The 21630-nt window shown below is 41.2% G+C and overlaps 1 protein-coding gene across 2 annotated transcripts in view; it reads right to left on the reverse strand.

The window, feature by feature from the left end:
* Positions 1 to 21630, reverse strand: part of LOC110525727 (V-type proton ATPase 116 kDa subunit a 2) — a 32406-nt gene that overhangs the window by 8557 nt on the left and 2219 nt on the right. The window contains exons 2-8 of one of the 2 annotated variants that reach the window (XM_021606123.3): positions 21113 to 21191; positions 4388 to 4485; positions 4053 to 4190; positions 3619 to 3716; positions 3396 to 3522; positions 3114 to 3196; positions 2863 to 2956 (exon numbers count right to left, since the gene is read on the reverse strand). In XM_021606123.3, the coding sequence (XP_021461798.3) occupies positions 2863 to 2956; positions 3114 to 3196; positions 3396 to 3522; positions 3619 to 3716; positions 4053 to 4190; positions 4388 to 4485; positions 21113 to 21191 (717 nt within the window). Of the gene's footprint in view, positions 1 to 2862; positions 2957 to 3113; positions 3197 to 3395; positions 3523 to 3618; positions 3717 to 4052; positions 4191 to 4387; positions 4486 to 4729; positions 5025 to 21112; positions 21192 to 21630 lie in introns of those variants that run through there. The other variant, XM_021606124.3, reaches the window with a different exon arrangement.

A 21630-nucleotide genomic window follows, 5' to 3' on the forward strand; every position in this document is an offset into this window, starting at 1 on the left:
CAGTTGATGTTGAGATGTGTCTGTTACTTGAACTCAAAGGCATTTATTTTGGCTGCAATCTGAGGTGCAGTTAACTCCAATGAACGTATCCTCTTATCCTCTCTGGGTCTTCCTTTCCTGTGGCGGTACTCACGAGAGCCAGTTTCATCATAGCAACTGCCAGTTTCATTTGTTTTTTGCGGATTGACTGACCTTCATGTCTTAAAGTAATTTCTCTTTGCTTATTTGCGGCTGTTCTTGCCATAATATGGACTTTGTCTTTCACTAAATTGGGCTATCTTCTAAATACCACCCCTACACTGTCACAATACAACTGATTGGCTCAAACGCATTAGGAAGGAAATCATTTCCACAAATTAACAAGACAAACCTGATAATTAAAATGCATTCCAGGTGACTACCTCATGAAGCTGGTTGAGAGAATGCCAAAAATGTGCAAAGCTGTCAACATGGCAAAGGGTGGCTACTTTGAAGCGTCTCAAATATAAAATATATTTTGATTTGTTTAACACCTTTTAGGTTACTACATGATTCCATGTGTTATTTCATAGTTTTGATGTCTTATTCTACAATGTAGAAAATAGTAAAAATAAAGAAAAACCCTGGAATGAGTAGGTGTGTCCAAACTTTTGACTGGTACTGTATGTAGATGAGATATTTCTGTATTTCATTTTCAATAAATGTACAACAAATCTAAAAAACATGTTTTTACTTTGTCATTATTGGGTAGTATGTATAGATGGGTGAGGGTAACAAATCCATTTAATCCATTTTGAATTCAGGCTGTAATAAAATGTGGAAGAAGTCAAGGGGTATACAGTTGAAGTCCGAAGTTTACATACACCTTAGCCAAATACATTTAAACTCAGCTTTTCACAATTCCTGACAATTAATCCTAGTAAAAGTTCCCTGTCTTAGGTTAGTTAGGATCACCACTTTATTTTAAGAATGTGAAATGTCAGAATAATAGGAGAGAGAATTATTTATTTCAGCTTTTTATTTCCATCACATATTTGTTAGCATTGCCTTTAAATTGTTTAACTTGGGTCAAACGTTTTGGGTAGCCTTCCACAAGCTTCCCACAATAGGTTGGGTGAATTTTGGCTCATTCCTCCAGACAGAGCTGGTGTAACTGAGTCAGGTTTGTAGGCCTCCTTGCTCACACACGCTTTTTCAGTTCTGCTCACAGATTTTCTATAGGATTGAGATCAGGGCTTTGTGAATATCTTGACTTTGTTGTCTTTAAGCCATTTTGCCACAACTTTGTAATTATGCTTGGGGTCATTGTCCATTTGGCAGACCCATTTGCGACCAATCTTTAACTGATGTCTTGAGATGTTGCGTCAATATATCCGCGTAATTTTCCTTCCTCATGATGCTATCTATTTTGTGAAGCGCACCAGTCAGTCCTGCAGCAAAGTACCCCCATAACAAGCATTTCGCTACACTCGCATTAACATCTGCTAACCATGTGTATGTGACAAATAAAATTTGATTTGATTTGATTTGATAACATGATGCTGCCACCCCCGTGCTTCAAGGTTGGGATGGTGTTCTTCGGCTTGCAAGCCTCCCCCTTCTTCCTCCAAACATAACGATGGTCATTATGACCAAACAGTTCTATTTTTGTTTCATCAGACCAGACGACATTTCTCCAAAAAGTAAGATCTTTGTCCCCATGTGCAGTTGCAAACCGTAGTCTGGCATTTTTATGGCGGTTTTAGAGCAGTGGCTTATTCCTTGCTGAGCTGCCTTTAAGGTTATGTCGATATAGGACTCGTTTTACTGTGGATATAGATACTTTTGCCCATTTCCTCAAGCATCTTCACAAGGTCCTTTGATGTTGTTCTGGGATTGATTTGCACTTTTCACACCAAAGTACGTTCATCTCTAGGAGACAGAACTCCTTCCTGAGCAGTATGACAGCTGCGTGGTCCCATGGTGTTTATTCTTGCGTACTATTGTTTGTACAGATGAACGTGGTACCTTCAGGCGTTTGGAAATTGCTCCAAAGGATGAACCAGACTTGCTGAGGTCTACAATTTATTTTCTGAGATCTTAGCTGATTTCTTTTGATTTTCCTATGTCAGGCAAAGAGGCACTAAGTTTGAAGGTAGGATTTAAAATACATCCACAGGTACACCTCAAATTGATTCAAATTATGTCAATTAGCCTATCAGAAGCTTCTAAAGCCCTGACATCATTTTCTGGAATTTTCCAAGCTGTTGAAATGCACAGTCAACATAGTGTATGTAAACTTCTGACCCACTGGAATTGTGATACAGTGAATTATAAGTTAAATAATCTGTCTGTAAACAATTGTTGGAAAAATTACTTGCGTCATGCACAATGTAGATGTCCTAACCGACTTGCCAAAACTATAGTTTGTTTACAAGAAATTTGTGGAGTGGTTGAAAAAACGAGTTTTAATGACTCCAACCTAAGTGTATGTAAACTTCCGACTTCAACTGTAGGTTAAGAAATGTTGTGAAATAGCAGTTACAAATAGAAATCAAACTGGATGGACACCAGAAATAGAGGAAGGACCAAAAACAGGACTAAAAAAAGAGGACTAAAATACTTTCTGAAGGCACTGTATTTCAACAGCTAAATTCAGCAGGAAGAACACCTTAATCTGTTGATAGCTTATATTTTAAGTAGCCAGTGACGTTAGGGAGAGATCTCTGGAGTTAACCTTTTCTGGTTAAAGAATACATGGGTGTAATAATAAAAAGAAAACATCTGTATTTTTAACTGTACAAATTTGATAGTCAAAAAGTTATTTTCATTACTTAAAGACAAAACAAACAAAAAAAACATCACCCACTATGTAGTTGCTCACAAGGATTTTAGAGAGCTTACAGTGTGCAGGTCCTGGATGCGAGTCCTGAGTCCCTCCACAACATCATTCCTCTCCTCATTGCTGTTGGGGTATGGATACACGTGACAGTGGTAGCTGAGGGGCAAAAAGACAAGCTCCATGATGTTATCACATAGGTTAAAGCCACAGTCTTCAGAGCTTGTTGGGAGCAAGATAACAGGCCTAATGGTTTGACAGGGAATCACCTCAGGCTGAAAGTATAACAGGTCAGTTGGAGAGGTGTTTTAATTACCAGTCACAGATCTTCTTGACTTTCTGTCCGATCTGCTCGCCCCAGTAGGAGATGAGGAAAACCACACTCTTAGTTGGCTCACCCTGCAATAACCAGAGAACAGGAAGCAGATTAGAATATAGACATGGTAAGGCTGAGGTGAGATGTTTTACCTCTCACAAGCCCAACAGGGATGCTGTTAAATTTAGCTATGTGGTAAGCAGTAGCTTATTATTTTATCTCACACTCAACCATTTAGGAAAGGGCTAAGAATCTCTCTCAGGCAGAACAATATTGACCCACCGTGTCAGGGTCCTCCAAGTACTCGTCAATCTCAGAGTAGCTAAGGATGGTGTAGCCCTTACACACTCTCCACAGCATGCGCTCAAAGGCCTCTATTTTCCTTCTCTGAATCAGCCCTGATATAAACCTGCAGGAGTGAGGGTGAGATAAACAGGGTATTACAGTAAACAGGCACAAATACCCAAGTGTGTACAAATATATATGACTGCTGATAGCCCTTTACCCTAGTTTGGCCCCTAGTCGCTGCATGCTGCTGTAGTCCATCATGGAATCCTTTTCTAGGAAAGGGAACTCCTCATACTGGACCTGCAGGGGCTCACACTGTGAAACATAACCCCAGTGTGAGGACACACACAAAACACATACACCCCCATAACACATTGTTAGAAAAAGGGCAATAATTTTCCCATGCATGAATGAATAAAAGACAAGCAGCAAGATTTTGGCTAGCCCCAGATGTATCCCCAAAACATCCTATATAAAGAAAGAAAAGAATGCCTCAATGTTATGCGCAAAGCCAAATCATGTGACCCTAAAATTTGCTCAGTCTCTTCATGAAGCAAATCAAAGCCAATGCAAGTGCTCTTAAGTCAAACTGAGGGGCAAAGTGTTGTACAGTAGTGGGATCCTGCTTTGTGGAGAAGCTGTTGGACCTACCTCTGCGCTGCGGTGCACAAAGTTGCGTGTGATGCGCAGCATGTGTGTATACTCAGTCAGCTCCAGGAGGTTCTTCTGTAACTTCTCCTTATTCCTGGTCACCTCGCTCAGCTCCACCTCCAACCTCTGCAACTGCTCCTGGAGACAGCCATACATACAGAGAGTCAATAGCAATGGTAATGGCAATACGGGCGGTGTCCCAAATGGCACCATATGTTCCCTATATATAGTGCACTACTTAGGGAACATATGGTGCCATTTGGGACGAAGTCAATACTTCATTCTTATGATAAAATTATTTATAACGTTCTAGAGAGACAGTTGGGTGCGCTAACCATTATAACTAGGACATGTTTGGGCAGGGGTGCAACCGGGTTCACTTCTCCCTCTGGAAGTGGGATGTCTGCCCTCTTGATTTCTCTTAGAAGGTACCCTGTCAAAGATGCAATGAAGTCTTAGTACACAACACACAGAGTCACTGCATTTCAAACAATCCATTTGTTTCAAATAATACATGTATATCAATAAGCTTAATCTGTTGTAATTTACACTGTGTTTTTCATCAAGCCCACACTAGGCCCAGGGCTAAGAGTCTCTTTAGCCCTGGGCTAAGAGATTTTAGCCCAGGGCTAAGCGAGTGTTCACACTTGCACATTCTATAGTGGACTAGCACCAACCTTAGCCCAGGGCTAGCTGGCCCTGCTCCGCAGCAGGGTTAGCGCCGACTTTTCAGGGGTTAGCCCCAGAAACACAGTGCCAAAATATCCAGTGTTTTACGGGGTCAAGAACAACACGTAAAATATTCACTGTCAAATTGTATTTTTTATGGAGAACATTTTCTCCTCTCCTCAGTTCCTGACCGCATGTGCTGCCCTAGAAATAGAATGAATGGAACGGGCGTACTCATTCAAGTCAATGATGGCATAATGGGTGGACTGGCGGCCATTGAGAGTATACCCATAGGAGCAAAGCAGGAAGTAAAAGCAGGAAGTAAAAACAGGAAGTAAAAGCAGGAAGTAAAAGCAGGAAGTAAAAGCAGGAAGTAAAAGCAGGAAGTAAAAGCAGGAGGAATACACATCAATATGGGTCGTCACTAGTTAACACAGTCACAAAGTCATAATTATGTCTAAACCCGGCTGGAGATTATGAATATGAAGTTGAACATTTTTAGAAATGTCCCTTTAAAAAGGTAGACTCAGCGATATGACGCAGATGCAGAAAGTAAACTGCATAGTGGGTCAATTTCTTGAACAACAGAGCTTTGAAGCGAAAACCTCCACTTCTCTGCTGTTTTGGTGCCCTGGCTACCACGCTGTAACAGCGTGAAGCTACGCAGACACTGTGTGTGACTGCGAGAGCAAAGTCTTACATCTCGCTCATCTCAATATCTACAGTGCTGCTCGTGGCTTCATTTTGCTGAATCTAACATCATTTGAATGGACATTCTTCATTACCATGGAATGTAGAACGTTTGCTACAACACCTTGATTGTTTCAGCAAGGAGCAAAAAAGTTTCATAAGAGTTAAGAGTCCATATTACCACAGAAACGGACTCAACTGCATGAATGCCCAGCCGTCCAATCTTCAATAAAAAATAATGGTTATGGCGGTTATTTTATTTTCATGACGGTCTTCATAACCGTTGGTTTCACGGTTATATGGTAATTGTGCCAGCCCTAGCAAAAACATTGCCCGAGTTGATAGAAAATAATAATGTTCCACACATTTTGTCAGAGTTTAGAGTGATGAAAAGTAGTTGGCTAACGTCAGCCAACAGCTCTCTCTCACATCTCATCATTGAGCAGCCAAAACACTCAGGGAGCGGGGACAGAGAGACAAGCAGCTTATTGATACTATTAAACTGAGGAAGAAGCTGTGTTATCAGGCTCGGGTAGGGGAGGGCCTGAACGTCGCAGGCATGGGTGTAGGTAATTTAAAACGTGGTCAGAGTCAAAGTAATTAAGTTACTTTTAAAATAAAAACATTGACCTTGATATATAGCTAATTTCTCTAAAGTTACCTGAACGTTGTTACACATGATCTTTTCCATGCAATGACATTCACTCACCCATTCACACTTTCCCTCATTCACTAACTTTTCTCCATCTTCCACTCACACACCCCATTTGATTAATTAGGTTTAGTATTTTCCCAAATTCCATTTTCTCTGTTATATTTTTCCTGGTTTATGATTCTTTTTCATTTTTGTTTTGCTTTCCACTATCAAAATTACAATTATTTATAGAATGCAACAAAATTGGATGTTCTGAGTGGATGTTAATGCATAAATCACACCCGAAGAAATGTGGGATAATTTAATGTTGTTGTTGATTGATTGTAATTCCCCTTTAATTGCAAATCTAGAAAGAGAGGAATGTGTTTGGTTAGAGATGTTTCTACACTGCACATGATTGCAGAGTTTGCTATACAAATGCCCACCTGATTGATACAAATAATCATGATATCATTCTGCCAGGTAAGCCTACTTTGTAGTTAACATTGAATTGAGAAGGTTTTGGGGAAAGCCTTTCCGTTTACCAAAACTATTTTCATTAGCATCGCTAACTGATTACAAAGTTATATTTAATGTGCAAGCATTCCCATGCATGTCGTTACGTCTTTAGAAACTTGCAGGAAATTAGAATCTCTGAACAACGATGAGCAATTTTCTTTCTGACTCCAAGGGGCTGCCACAACCTTTCCGTGTCATCCCTCTACTGTAGCCTACAAAAACTACAAAATCTAGCCTACAAAAATGCACTATGTAACAGATGCTTAAACAAAAGTAGCGAAGTACAAAACTTCATTCAAAACCAATTTAAAAGCTGCACAGCGTAACTACTGTATGTGTGTATAAGTGTTTTTGGAGACCCCTCTGGCAAGAATGCAGTATTTTTTCTAGATTTGAACGCAATTGCCCAGAACCTCCCGCTCTCTGTAGGATCAGATAGGGCTAAAAGTAGTGGACAGTGATGAGGTTTCAATAGGTGTAAGGTTATAGTTGGTAGGGCAATTTTTTCACAAAGTGAAATGAATTCATACTACAGAATAGTAAGCCGATACACAGCCAATACATTATTAGGTGGCGGCATGCAACTATCACCTTATCGCCTCTAAAATGTAAATAAAACATTATAAAGAGTTTTGTCACACAACGCGATAGCTGTCTCAAGTTGAGGGAGCATGCAATTGGCATGCTGAACGCAGGAATGTCCACCAGAGCTGTTTGCCAGAGAATTGAATGTTAATTTCTCTACCATAAGCTGGCTCCAACATTGTTTTAGAGAATTTGGCAGTATGTCCAACCGGCCTCACAACCGCAGACCACGTGTAACCACGCCAGCCCAGGACCTTCACATCCCTTCATCACCTGTGGAATCGTCTGGGGGGTGGGGGGTGCCCTCCAAGGCCGACTGATGGCTGCACCCCTGTCCAGTCATGTGAAATCAATAGATTAGCACTTGTGTGTTTTGCCAGCAGCTCTTCGCAATGCTTCAAGCATGTGGAACGATGGGTAACGCTGCTTCGAGGGTGGCTGTTGTCGATGTGTTCCTGGTTTGAGCCCAGGTAGGAGCGAGGAGAGGGACAGAAGCTATACTGTTACACTGGCAATACTAAAGTGCCTATAAGAACATCCAATGTTAATTCCTTAGTGATGTGAACACAGAGGAACTTGAAGCTCTCGACCCGCTTCACTACAGCCCAATCAATGTGGACCCCCCGTCCCTGTAGTCCCCAATCAGCTCCTCTGTCTGGCTGATAAGGTCTCGGACTTCCTCCCTATACACTGCTTTATTGTCGATCAGTCCTACCACCGTTGTGTCGTCAGCAAACTTGGTGTTGGAGTTGTGCGCGGCTGCTCAGTCGTGGGTGAACAGGGAGTACAGAAGGGCACAAAGCACACACCCCCGAGGGGCCCCCGTGTTCAAGGTGTTCAATCCCAGGGTCCTGAGTTTGGAAGGGACTATGTTGTTGAATGCTGAGCTGTAGTCAATGAACAGCATTCTTACATAGGTATTCCTCTTGTTCAGATGAGATAGGGCAGTGTGCAGTGCGATTACATCATCCCTGGATCTATTGGACCGGTATGCCAATTAGAGTGGGTCTAGGGTGTCGGGTAAGGTGGAGATGATATGATCCTTGACTAGCCTCTCAAAGCACTTCATGATGACAGAAGTGAGTGCCACGGGCGATAGTCATTTAGTTCAATGACCTGCATCCATTTGCATTTACCCCATTGGACACAACATCCTGATTGATATTATTAATTATTTTCTATAATGAATAAAAATAATTTCACTCAAAATGTGACTTTTGCTTTGTTTCTATTACAAAGTATTTCATTGCCCTTTTAAAGAGGACATTTCTCCTTTATAAGCTTTGTTGCGCCGAAACCATTCTTAAAACTCAGGTTGTAAAACTGCATTTGTAAAACGATGCCACACCCGCAATTGAAGGAGTAGATAAATAAACGTGGTGGCAATGTAAAACTGCGATCCCCAACTTTTTTTTCAAACTACATTTGCCAAAACTGCTTTCATGGAAGTGTTGTGTATTGACTGCTAATCAGAATCGGACGTGTTTCCCCTCTCATGGCTCTCGCAACTTGAATGTCCCTCGAGGAATATTTATCTCGCATAAAATACACAACAAGCTGACTAGGTAAATAGGTAAAAACTATTCTACTATGCGGTTGACTGATTTTGTTTTAATAACAACATTAGGCCTACATGGCAAAAATAGTAGCACTGGAAAGTTATATCCTGAGTGATAAAGTACAGGCTTTGAATTACTTTGCCAGCAGTTACTGTAGGCTAGAGTTGAGCGATACTGTGCTGCACATTAGGTTACAGTTCATGAGGAAATCAGTCAATTGAAATAAATGAATTAGCTCCTAATCTATGGATTTCACATGACTGGGAATACAGATATGAATCTGTTGGTCACAGATACCTTAAAAGAAAAAATAAATGGGCCTCAGGATCTCCTCACAATTCTGTGACCAGCAATTCTGTTCGTTGTCCATAGCTTATGCCTGCCCATAGCGTAACCCCACCGCCACCATGGGGCACTCTGTTCACAACGGTGACATCAGCAAACCGCTCGCCCACACAACGCCTCACAACTGGGTCATCGTCTTGCTGAAACAGGCAAGGGAAAATTGTTGCCACAAAGTTGGAAGCACAGAATTGTGTAGAATGTCATTGTATGCTGTAGCGTTAAGATTTTCTTCACTGGAACGAAGGGGCCAAGCCCGAACCATGAAAAATAGCCCCAAGACCATTCTTCCTTTACAGTTGGCACTATGCATTCGGGCAGGTATCGTTCTCCAAACCCCGATTCGTCCGTCGGACTGCTAGATGGTGAAGCGTGATTCCTCAATCCAGAGAACTCGTTTCCACTGCTCCTGAGTCCAGCGGAGGTGAGCTTTACACCACTCCAACTTGTGCTGACATTTCTTCCAGAGGCAGTTTGGAACTCGGTAGTGAGTGTTGCAACCGAGGAAAGACAGTTTTTACAGGCTTCAGCACTCTGCGGCACGGTTCTGTGAGCTTGTGTGGCCCACCACTTTGCGGCTGTGCCGTTGTTGCTCCTAGACGTTTCCACTTCACAATAACAGCACTTACAGTTGACTGGGGTAGCTCTAGTAGGGCAGAAATTTGACGAACTGACTTGTTGGAAAAGGTGGCATCCTATGATGGTGTCACGTTGCAAGTCACTGGAGATTTTCAGTACGGGACATTCTACTGCCAATGTTTGTTTATGGAGATAGCATGGCTGTGTGGTCGTTTTTATACACCTGTCATCAACGGTTGTGGCTGAAAAGACATGCTTCTGTTAGTATTAGGCTATGCCATCTCCAACCCCCACTGGAGATGTTGAATGCAGATCTACACTGATCTCAAAAACGACCTCTCAAGAATCAATGATGGAAATCCATTGCAGTAGAAAACTTTAACCCGATTTGAACACTTTCCATGACTACACTGTACTTTATTCTTCACTTGGATCCAAATTGAATATTTTTCCTATCTTTAATGTTACGCAGTTGATGTTATTCTTTAACACAGATCCCCAAACAAATCAGGGGGAGGAAAATAGGTTTATTCAAATAGGAGAAATCTTGGGGGTAGATGTTCATTCTCCTGGTTCTCAGTGATGCTCCCTCAGCGATCCTCTCCTGTGGTTCTCCCCAGTGAACAAAGGGACAGGATGTAGGTTATAACCCAGCTCTAGCCTGTGGCTGACTAGTTAAAATTCCTTGCAATAAAACGCTATCCTATTTCAGGTTGGACCAATGAGAACATGCCACACCATAAGTTCAGGACTGACATTCCTAACAGATGAACTGAAAACCAACTATTTCAATTGATCGTTATTACTCTATTGACTTCTCCTGTCTCTGCATTGTGTATTTATCTTCAAAATATTCTTATAGTAATGATTTTTCCCCCTAGGTCTGGGTGATAGCAGTTCAGTACTTTATCTGAATGTTTTATATCAGAGGGAAACAAAATGGTGCAGTTTGAGGTCATGTGGCAGAGAGTGATGCAGGCACTGGAGATGTGGGTGTGAGCAGGTGGGTCTGGGCAGGGTGATATCGCTGAGGTTTGTATGTTTTGCATTTGGAATATATATTTTAAGTATGTTTTCTTACACTGCGCTTTTGTTATTTTGGAGGTTAGAGAATACGTCGTTTTATATCCCTAATAAATGTTTATTTGACATGATCTGTGTAATCTGACTTTTTGTACTGTATTTACACCAGGGTAGTCCATCTTTCTAGATAGGTGCCCTACTGTAAGTATGCTAATTTTAAGTGAAAACCATCCAGAGCATAGATAAAGGAAACCAGTTTAGTAAATAATTCTAAAACCACAATAATGATGCCTATATGCTAGATAAAGAATACACAAATATTGTTTCATACACAAGTTTGTTGCCCACACAAACTTCCCTTATTTACATATGATTCATGTTCGGTTGTAGGCCACCCTCTTTCAACAACCTACAGAGTACTGAAATGTTTTCACACATTCCCAGGAACCACTAAGTCTGACATGAGGGAAAGCTCCTTCCCCATTCAAAAGGTGTGCTAACTGCATCCTGTGTTGCGTGGTGATATCTCCTTGAAGTTGTAGCAGCTCAGCCGTTGTTGGTGGAGGCACATCATGGAGTCTTGGTTCATTTGATCTCAGGGTCATTCTTCTTGGTAGCACCAATTGAGAGCCCAGTCTTCTTAACACTGCTCTCTGAAGTTCTGGGATGTAGGTTTAGTAGACCTCTGAAGTTGTCAATGCTTAGACACTTCACCTTCGAGACTTATTGTAGAGTCTCCTGTAGCTGAAAGATAAAATGCTCACCGAATATTATTCTGTCTATAGAATTTCATTACTATAAAGTGCAGAACTGTAGTTGACACTTACATAGTTGCCCTCCGCATTCCATGAGGCTGGACGATGGTTACAAGTTCTACCAAAGGAGGGAAAGTAAACCATGTAAATGAGTGTGGTTCTAGAATGACACCAGCTCAGATGTAGCCCTAGATCAGGGATGGGCAACTCCAGTCCCCGGGGGCTAATTGGTGCCACACTATCCCCCAGCCCGTCATTTTAAAAAAAACAGAAATATGCTATCACACCTGATTAAACTAATTGCATTCTAAACTGAAGACCATGATTAGTTGATTATTAAAGTCAGGTGTGTCAGCTGTGGCAAATGTGTGTCACCAATCAAGCCCTCAAGGACTAGAGTTACCCATCCCTGACCTAGAGATAATAAATTAAATAAAAACGAACATGCTCCATCAATCTGAAATCCAATTCTACTATTTGACAACTGGGACAGAACTGTCTTTGATGATAAGCAATCTTATATTTCCAGGGTAAATACATCCAGTTTAGGATTAATGATAATTGGAGGAGGCTACTAGGCATAACATAATTCATGTTTCCAGTCATTTAATATAAATGTCACAGTCCTATACATGTGTAGCTTTCGGGCTAGGACTGTCTACATCTCAGCCAGACAGCTCAAATGAGGAATAACATGGTCATATCTCTGTGCACTAAGCTAATCTATTGGGATAGTATGCCATCATTACTCAAAGAAAATCCTGGGTAGTTAATTTTCCTAAACATCTTAGCCACATAGATGCCTAGCATTTGCAGATGTCTAGTTCATTTTTAGTAGAAATATTATTGTTCTTGGCCAGCTAGGGGAAATACAAAGTTGGAACTGACATGGCCAAAAATACTTTGCTAAAGCCTGCGTCCCGATCTGATTCAATACTTGACAATGGTGGGGCTGGAAACACACTACACTTGGTAGGTGTTGATGTCGATTGCTCCCTGTTATAACTGAAAAAGCGGCAATGTTTTTGTTGAAATATATTTTCTAGTTAGAGCTTTGTCGTCAAATGATGATCATGGCTATTTGGTGCCACTATTGTGAAGTAGCTGGTTAGCCAATCAGATGCACTGTTAAGATCACAGACAGAAATATAACACAAAGGTCAAGGATACATACAGTTGAAGTCGGAAGTTCACATACACTTAGGTTGGAGTCATTAAAACTCGTTTTTCAAACAATCCACACATTTCTTGTTAACAAACTATAGTTTTGGTAATCGTTTAGGACATCTACTTGCTACATCTACATTCTACTACTACATCTACTAAGTAATTTTCCCAACAATTGTTTACATACAGATTATTTCACTGTATCACAATTCCAGTGGGTCAGAAGTTTACATACACTAAGTTGACTGTGCCGTTAAACAGCTTGGAAAATTCCAGAAAATGTTGTCATTGCTTTAGAAGCTTCTGATAGACTAATTAACATAATTTGAGTCAATTGGAGGTGTACCTGTGGATGTATTTCAAGCCTACCTTCAAACTCTGTGCCTCTTTGCTTGACATCATGGGAAAAATCAGCCAAGACGTCAGAAAATAAATTGTAGACCTCCACAAGTCTGGTTCATCCTTGGGAGCAATTTCCAAACACCTGAAGGTACCACGTTCATCTGTACAAACAATAGTACGCAAGTATTAACACCATGTGACCACGCAGCCGTCAAACCGCTCAGGAAGGAGACGCGTTCTGTCTCCTAGAGATGAACGTACTTTGATGCAAAAATCCCAGAACAGCAAAGGACCTTGTGAAGATGCTGGAGGAAACAGGTACAAAAGTATCTATATCCACAGTAAAACGAGTCCTATATCGACATAACCTGAAAGGCTGCTCAGCAAGGAAGAAGCCACAGCTCCAAAACCACAATGAAATAGCCAGACTATGGATTGCAACTGCACATGGGGAAAAAGATCGTACTTTTTGGAGAAAATGATGAAACAAAAATAGAACTGTTTGGCGGCCATAATGACAATCGTTAAGTTTGGAGGAAGAAGGGGGAGGCTTGCAAGCCGAAGACTATCCAAACCGTGAAGCACGGGGGTGGCAGCGTCATGTTGTGGGGGTGCTTTGCTGCAGGAGGGACTGGTGCACTTCATAAAATAGATGGCATCATGAGGCTGAAAAATTATGTGGATATATTGAAGCAACACCAAGACATCAGTCAGGAAGTTAAAACTTGGTCGCAAATAGGTCTTCCAAATGGACATTGACCCCAAGCATACTTCCAAAGTTGTGGCAAAATGGCTTAAGGACAATAATGTCAAGGTATTGGAGTGGCCATCACAAAGCCCTGACCTCAATCCTCTAGATAATTTGTGGGGAGAACTGAAAAAGCGTGTGCGAGCAAGGAGGCCTCCCAACCTGACTCAGTTACACCAGCTCTGTCAGGAGGAATGGGCCAAAATTCACCCAACTTATTGTGGGAAGCTTGTGGAAGGCTACCCGAAACATTTAACCCAAGTTAAACAATTTAAAGGCAATGCTAACGAATACTAATTGAGTGCATGTCAACTTCTGACCCACTGGGAATGTGATGAAAGAAATAAAAGCTGAAATAAATCACTTTCTATTATTCTGACAGTTCACATTCTTAAAATAAAGTAGTGATCCTAACTGACCTAAGACAGGGAATTTTTATTAGGATTAAATGTCAGGAATTGTAAAAAACTGAGTTTAAATGTATTTGGCTAAGGTGTATGTATGTAAACTCCCGACTTCAACCGTATAGCTAGCTACAACTAAATAGCGACGCAATAGTTTAAATTAAAATGAAACAAACCAATGCCTGTTGCAGTCAGCTAGCTAACAACAACAAAAATCCAAACAAGTAATCCATAGTAGCTATAACACCCACTTCCATATTTACAACTAAAATGCAACACATCACTTTATATCTAGCTAGCAAGATAGCTACATTAGCTAACGTATGTCTTACCTTTTCAGCAGGTCAGTTTTGAATCCCTTCGCTAGCAAGCTCTCGCCACTTTGAACGCAAATAGGAGGTTCAGTCTCGACTCTTGTCTTGGCCCGGGTGCAATCATTTTTCCCTTTTCGCCTGTTGGCTCTTAAGTTCACTGTTTCTTTTAGAGGTTGACCGATTAATCGGAATGGCTGATAACTTGAAAGCGGCCCTAATTTTTCATAACAATTGGTATTTTTGGGCACCGATTATGGCCGATTACATTGCGCTCCACGAGGAGACTGCGTGGCAAGCTGACTACCTGTTATGCGAGTGCAGCAAGGAGCCAAGGTAAGATGCTAGCATTAAACTTATCTTATAAAAAATAAAAAAAACTTAACATAATCACTAGTTAACTACACATGGTTGATGATATTACTAGCTTGTCCTGCGTTGCATATAATCGGTGTGGTGCCTGTTAAATTATCATTGAATCACAGCCTACTTCGCCAAACGGGTGTTTTAACAAGCACATTCACGACTAAAGCGCTGTCATTGCACCAATGTGTACCGAACCATAAACATCAACACCTTTCTTAAAATCAAAACACAAGTATATATTTCTAAACCTGCATATTTAGTTAATATTGCCTACTAACATGAATTTGCGTTCTGTGCAACAGAGTTAGGGTATATGCAGCAGTTTGGGCAGCCTGGCTCGTTGCAAACTGTGTCAAGACTATTTCTTCCTAACAAAGACAGCCAACTTCGCCAAACGGGGGATGATTTAACAAAAGCGCATTTGTGAAAAAAAGCACAATCGTTGCACGAATGTACCTAACCATAAACATCAATGCCTTAAAATCAATACACAGAAGAATATTTTTTAAACCTGCATATTCAGTTAAAAGGCAACATTAGGCAGGCAACATTAGGGAAATTGTGCCACTTCTCTTGCGTTCATTGCACGCAGAGTCAGGGTGTATGCAACAGTTTGGGCCACCTGGCTCATTGCGAACTAATCTGCCAGAATTTTACATAATTATGACATAACATTGAAGGTTGTGCAATGTAACAGCAATATTTAGACTTATGGATGCCACCTGTTTGATAAAATTCAAAACGGTTCCGTATTTCACTGAAAGAATAAACGTTTTGTTTTTGAAATGATAATTTCTGGATTTGGCCATATTAATGACCTTGGCTCTTATTTCTGTGTGTTATTATATTATAATTAAGTCTATGATTTGATAGCGCAGTCTGAGCGGTGGTAGGCAGCAGCAGGCTCGTAAGCATTCATTCAAACAGCACTTTCCTGCGTTTGCCAGCAGCTCTTCACAATGCTTCAAGCATTGTGCTGTTTATGACTTCAAGCCTATCAACTCCCGAGATTAGACTGGCAATACTAAAGTACCTATTAGAACATACAAATTCAAAAGGTATATGAAATACAAATGGTATAGAGAGAAATAGTCCTATAATAACTACAACCTAAAACTTCTTACCTGGGAATATTGAAGACTCATGTAAAAAGGAACCACCAGCTTTCATATGTTCTCATGTTCTGAGCAAGGAACTTAGACGTTAGCTTTTTTACATGGCACACATTGCACTTTTACTTTCTTCTACAACACTTTTGGTACATTACTTAAACCAAATTGAACATGTTTAATTATTTATTTGAGACTAAATTGATTTTATTGATGTATTATATTAAGTTAAAATAAGTGTTAATTCAGTATTGTTGTAATTGTCATTATTACAAATATATATTAAAAATAGGCTGATAAATGTTTTTTTAAACGGTACCGGCGTTGAAAAATCATAATCGGCCGACCTCTAGTTTCTTTATGTTAGATGGGGTCTGAACTGCTGGGACAAGTTGTGTGCTACCTCTATCTGCCATATGTGCATCCAAGTTCCATTCATATCTCAGTCTGATCTGGCACTGTCTCCGGAAACTCCTAATTCATTATATGCAGTTGTAAATCTTTCCAGACAGGGAAATTGAATACAGCAGTTTTCAGGTAGGCTGGAAGCGCAATATTGTTACTGTTGAAATCACATTGGATGATCACTAGCAATTTAAGAGCTTTAGAACATAATTGGTTTTTTAAAAGACAAAGTAACATATTGCAGCTTTAAAATAATGTAATGAGAATAGTTTGTTACTTTCCACCTCTGGTCGAGTGTTGCATTCGTCTGTTAGTCCAGGGCTTTGGGATACAAATGTGAATCCTTAGTCCAGGGCTAAAGCTTAGCCCAAGGTTAACAAATGCTTGTGTGAACACAGGATAAGCTATCCCAGGGCCAATCTTAAGGCCCTTTCAGGAAATGTTTGAACTCAGAGCAGTTCGCTTAATTTTTTTGGGGTAGTGTGAACTCAGACCCTTCAAAAGAGCACCCGAAGCGAACTGAACGTAGACCAACGAGAGGTGGTCTGAGTTCGGTTTGCTTGAATTCCGCAGTCCGGTTTCCTTTTTTTAGGACAATGTAAATGCAAAGCTCCCCAGGTTTGCTGGTCATTATTCCCGCACCACACACTAGACTACTGTAACACCGTTTCCCCTGGCATAAACCCTCACATTGGTGCCACAAATGAGAGAAGATGTGCAGGTTCACAGAAAAAGAAAATGTGCCGTTTTTGGATATTGATTAGCGATTGTCAATGACGCACAGAAATTCCAAAATGTGTGGAGTTTTTAGTTTAGATTATTTGTTTGCAATATGTGACATATAGACTAAGATAACTTCATACGATGTTTATTGCTTGTGGGGTTTGCATAGTGTGATTAGACAATATAGTTGGTGAGAATCACAACATATGCTACATAATCTATTGTAGCGCTACCTTGGGCATACAATTGTCAAATTACAGCATTATTTATTCTGCAGTTATTCTATTGCTATTTATTCTGTTACCAATAAAATGGACATGTTAATAGTATCTTCTGATTACAATATCTCAGATTAACTATATGCAATCTATTAGCTTCCAAAATGTAAGTAGGTATACAGCGCAATCGGAAAGTATTCAGACCCCTTGACTTTTTCCACACCTTGTTACGTTCCAGCCTTATTCTAAAATTGATTACATTGTTCCCCCCCCCCCTCATCAATCCACACACACACAACACCTGATAATGACAAAGCAAAAACAGGGTATACATTTATGCAAATTTAAAGAAAAATACAAAACTGAAATATCACATTTACATAAATATTCAGACCGTTTGCTCAGTACTTTGTTGAAGCACCTTAGGCAGCGATTAATGCCTTGCGTCATACCCAAGAAGAGTCTACAAGCATGGCGCACCTGTATTTGGGGAGTTTCTCCCATTCTTCTCTTCAGATCCTCTCAAGCCCTGTCAGGTTGGATGAGGAGGATCGCTGCACATCTATTTTCAGGTCTCTCCAGAGAAGTTCAAATCTGGTTCAAGTCCAGGCTCTGGCTGGGCCACTCAAGGACATTCAGAGACTTGTCCCGAAGCCACTCCTGCATTGTCTTGGCTGTGTGCTTAGGGTCGTTGTCATGTTGGAAGGTGAACCTTTGCCCCAGTCGGGGGTCCTGAGCGCTCTGGAGTAGGTTTTCATCAAGGATCTCTGTACTTTGCTCTATTTATCTTTCCCTCGATCCTAACCAGTCTCCCTGTCCCTGCCACTGAAAAACATCCCTACAACAGGATGCTGCCACCACCATGCTTCACCGTAGGGATGGTGCCAGGTTTCCTCTAGACGTGATGCTTGGCATTCAGGCCAAAGAGTTCAATCTTTGTTTCATCAGACCAAAGAATCTTGTTCCTCATGGTCTGAAAGTCTTTCGGTGCCTTTTGGCAAACTCTAAGCAGGCTTTCATGTGCCTTTTACTTCTGGTCTCTATCATAAAGGCCTGATTGGTAGAGTTCTGCAGAGATGGGAGACTCTTCGAGAAGGAAAACCATCTCCAGAGGAACTCTAGAGCTCTGTCAGAGTGACCATTTGGCTCTTGGTCACCTCCCTGACCAAGGCCCTTCTCCCTTTATTGCGCAGTTTGGCCAGGCGGCCAGCTCTAGGAAGAGACTTGGTAGTTCCAAACTTCCATTTAAGAATGATGAGGCCACTGTTTTTGGGGAGCTTCAATGCTGCAGACATTTTTTGGTACCCTTCCCCAGATCTGTGCCTCAACACAATCCTGTCTCGGAGCAATACGGACAATTCCTTCGACATGGATTTTTTTTTTTTTTTTTTTATATAGACAGGTGTGTGCTGTTCCAAATCATGTCCAATCAATTGAATTTTCCGCAGGTGGACTCCAATCAAGTTGTAGAAACATCTCAAAGATGATAAATGGAAACAGGATGCTTCTGAGATCAATTTCAGGGCTGATAGCAAAGGGTCTAAATATTTATGTAAATTAGGTATTTCCATTTAATACATTTGCTAAAATACAAATACAACTTTTTCATTATGGTAGTGTGTGTAGACTGAGGAATTTATTTTATCCATTTTAGAATAAGGCTGTAACAAAATGTGGAAAAAGTCAAGGGGTCTGAAAACTTTCAGAATGCACTGCATCTAGCCTGCACTTTGTAAAAACCAAGAGTGCATGTTAGAAAAAGCATCTTGGTTCCTTTCTAAACATATTTTTTATTTTCTTATTTCACCTTTATTTAACCAGGTAGGCTAGTTGAGAACAAGTTCTCATTTACAACTGCGACCTGGCCAAGATAAAGCATAGCAGTGTGAACAGACAACACAGAGTTACACATGGAGTAAACAATAAACAAGTCAATAACACAGTAGAGAAAAAAAAAAAGTCTATATACATTGTGTGCAAAAGGCATGAGGTAGGCGAATAATTACAATTTAGCAGATTAACACTGGAGTGATAAATGATCAGATGGTCATGTGCAGGTAGATACTGGTGAGCAAAAGAGCAGAAAAGTAAATAAATAAAAACAGTATGGGGATGAGGTAGGTAAATTGGGTGGGCTATTTACCAATGGACTATGTACAGCTGCAGCGATCGGTTAGCTGCTCAGATAGCAGATGTTTAAAATTGGTGAGGGAGATAAGTCTCCAACTTCAGCGATTTTTGCAATTTGTTCCAGTCACAGGCAGCAGAGAACTGGAAGGAAAGGCGGCCAAATGAGGTGTTGGCTTTAGGGATGATCAGTGAGATACACCTGCTGGAGCGTGTGCTACGGGTGGGTGTTGCCATCGTGACCAGTGAACTGAGATAAGGCGGAGCTTTACCTAGCATGGACTTGTAGATGACCTGGAGCCAGTGGGTTTGGCGACGAATATGTAGCGAGGACCAGCCGACTAGAGCATACAGGTCGCAGTGGTGGGTGGTATAAGGTGCTTTAGTAACAAAACGGATGGCACTGTGATCAACTGCATCCAGTTTGCTGAGTAGAGTATTGGAAGCTATTTTGTAGATGACGTCGCCGAAGTCGAGGATCGGTAGGATAGTCAGTTTTACTAGGGTAAGTTTGGCAGCGTGAGTGAAGGAGGCTTTGTTGCGGAATAGAAAAACAACTAGATTTGATTTTAGATTGGAGATGTTTGATATGAGTCTGGAAGGAGAGTTTACAGTCTAGCCAGACACCTAGGTACTTATAGATGTCCACATATTCTAGGTCGGAACCATCCAGGGTGGTGATGGTGCGGGTGCAGGCAGCGAACGGTTGAAAAGCATGCATTTGGTTTTACTTGCGTTTAAGAGCAGTTGGAGGCCACGGAAGGAGTGTTGTATGGCATTGAAGCTCGTTTGGAGGTTAGACAGCACAGTGTCCAAGGAAGGGCCAGAAGTATACAGAATGGTGTCGTTTGCATAGAGGTGGATCAGCAAATCGCCCGCAGCAAGAGCAACATCATTGATATATACAGAGAAAAGAGTCGGCCCGAGAATTGAACCCTGTGGCACCCCCATAGAGACTGCCAGAGGACCGAACAACATGCCCTCCGATTTGACACACTGAACTCTATCAGAGAAGTAGTTGGTGAACCAGGCAAGGCAGTCATTAGAAAAACCGAGGCTACGGAGTCTGCCGAAAATAATATGGTGATTGACTGAGTCGAAAGCCTTGGCCAGGTTGATAAGGACGGCTGCACAGTACTGTCGTATGTATGTATGTTGGCCGAGGTTGGAGTAGCCAGGAGGAAGGCATGGCCAACCGTTGAGAAATGCTTGTTGAAGTTAGCAATGTGAAAGCAAAGACGACTCTATCCACAAAATAGGTGAAGTGAACTGGCAAAATAGTTGAGTCCTCATTCAAATGCAAGGGCAGTGTGAATACAAAGAGAACAGTTATTTTGCTTCTCTTTTTCTTTACCCCAGAGTTAACTTTAAAGAGAACTGAGATTGTTTTTTTTAAAGAGGACTATATGTGAAAACACCTTTTGTCCGGTGCTAAGGACAGCGCAGTGTTTAAAGTCCTCACGAGTCAAATGTACTCTGCCTCACACTTATCCTTTCCTCTCAGGAGCTCACATTTCTGAGAAACTCACCCCAACGCTCCTTGTACTTTCCTTTTTTGGGGACGTATATTTAATCACCAAGCATTGGCCTCAAATTAAGCCTGAGTTTAGCTGCCTTGGATGAGACTCATTGGCCAGATCAGTGTATCTCATAACTTTACCATGACCATGGAGACTGGGATTTACACAGTAACTAACTAAGTGTGAATGTTGTTGAGTTATTCAGGAGTGAATCATGCCCATCATCACTTTTATTAAAGATTAAACCGACCGGTTTTATCCTTACCTAAAATTCTCTCCATCTCCTCACATCTTTTTAACTCAGTGACAAACTTCCGCTGGAATAGATTCACGCTGGGGTTGAGCTGAAACAGTAAGAGCAGAGCCACATTGTTACTTTCACCACAAACATACACCTGTCTGAGCAGATTGACTGGATTTTGCTAATTATCGTCAACATTCCACATTATACTCTACAGCAGTGGTCACCAACCGGCCGATCGTGATCGACTGATCGTTCTCCAAGGCATTTCTAGTCGACCACAAGACATTTCTGTTAAAAACACAACGATAACACCATTTGCGTTCCTATTTTTTTGTATTAATTTCACGCTGTTGGCGGTAGGTGCACTTGATTCAGCAGCCCTAGCACCAGGAAGTCAACGTTCCCATTTTGAACCATTTCATGCGTCTGAAGGTAGAACTCTGCGTACCCGGCAGGCACAGTGAGCAAATCAAGTGCACCTATAAGCCTACCACTGGCCAATCAGATAGGCCAGATCACCGCTTCTGCAAAGTTTCCTC

Source organism: Oncorhynchus mykiss, chromosome 6 (assembly GCF_057628025.1).
Source record: "Oncorhynchus mykiss isolate SJ-2025 chromosome 6, ASM5762802v1, whole genome shotgun sequence".
Classification (NCBI taxonomy): domain Eukaryota; kingdom Metazoa; phylum Chordata; class Actinopteri; order Salmoniformes; family Salmonidae; genus Oncorhynchus; species Oncorhynchus mykiss.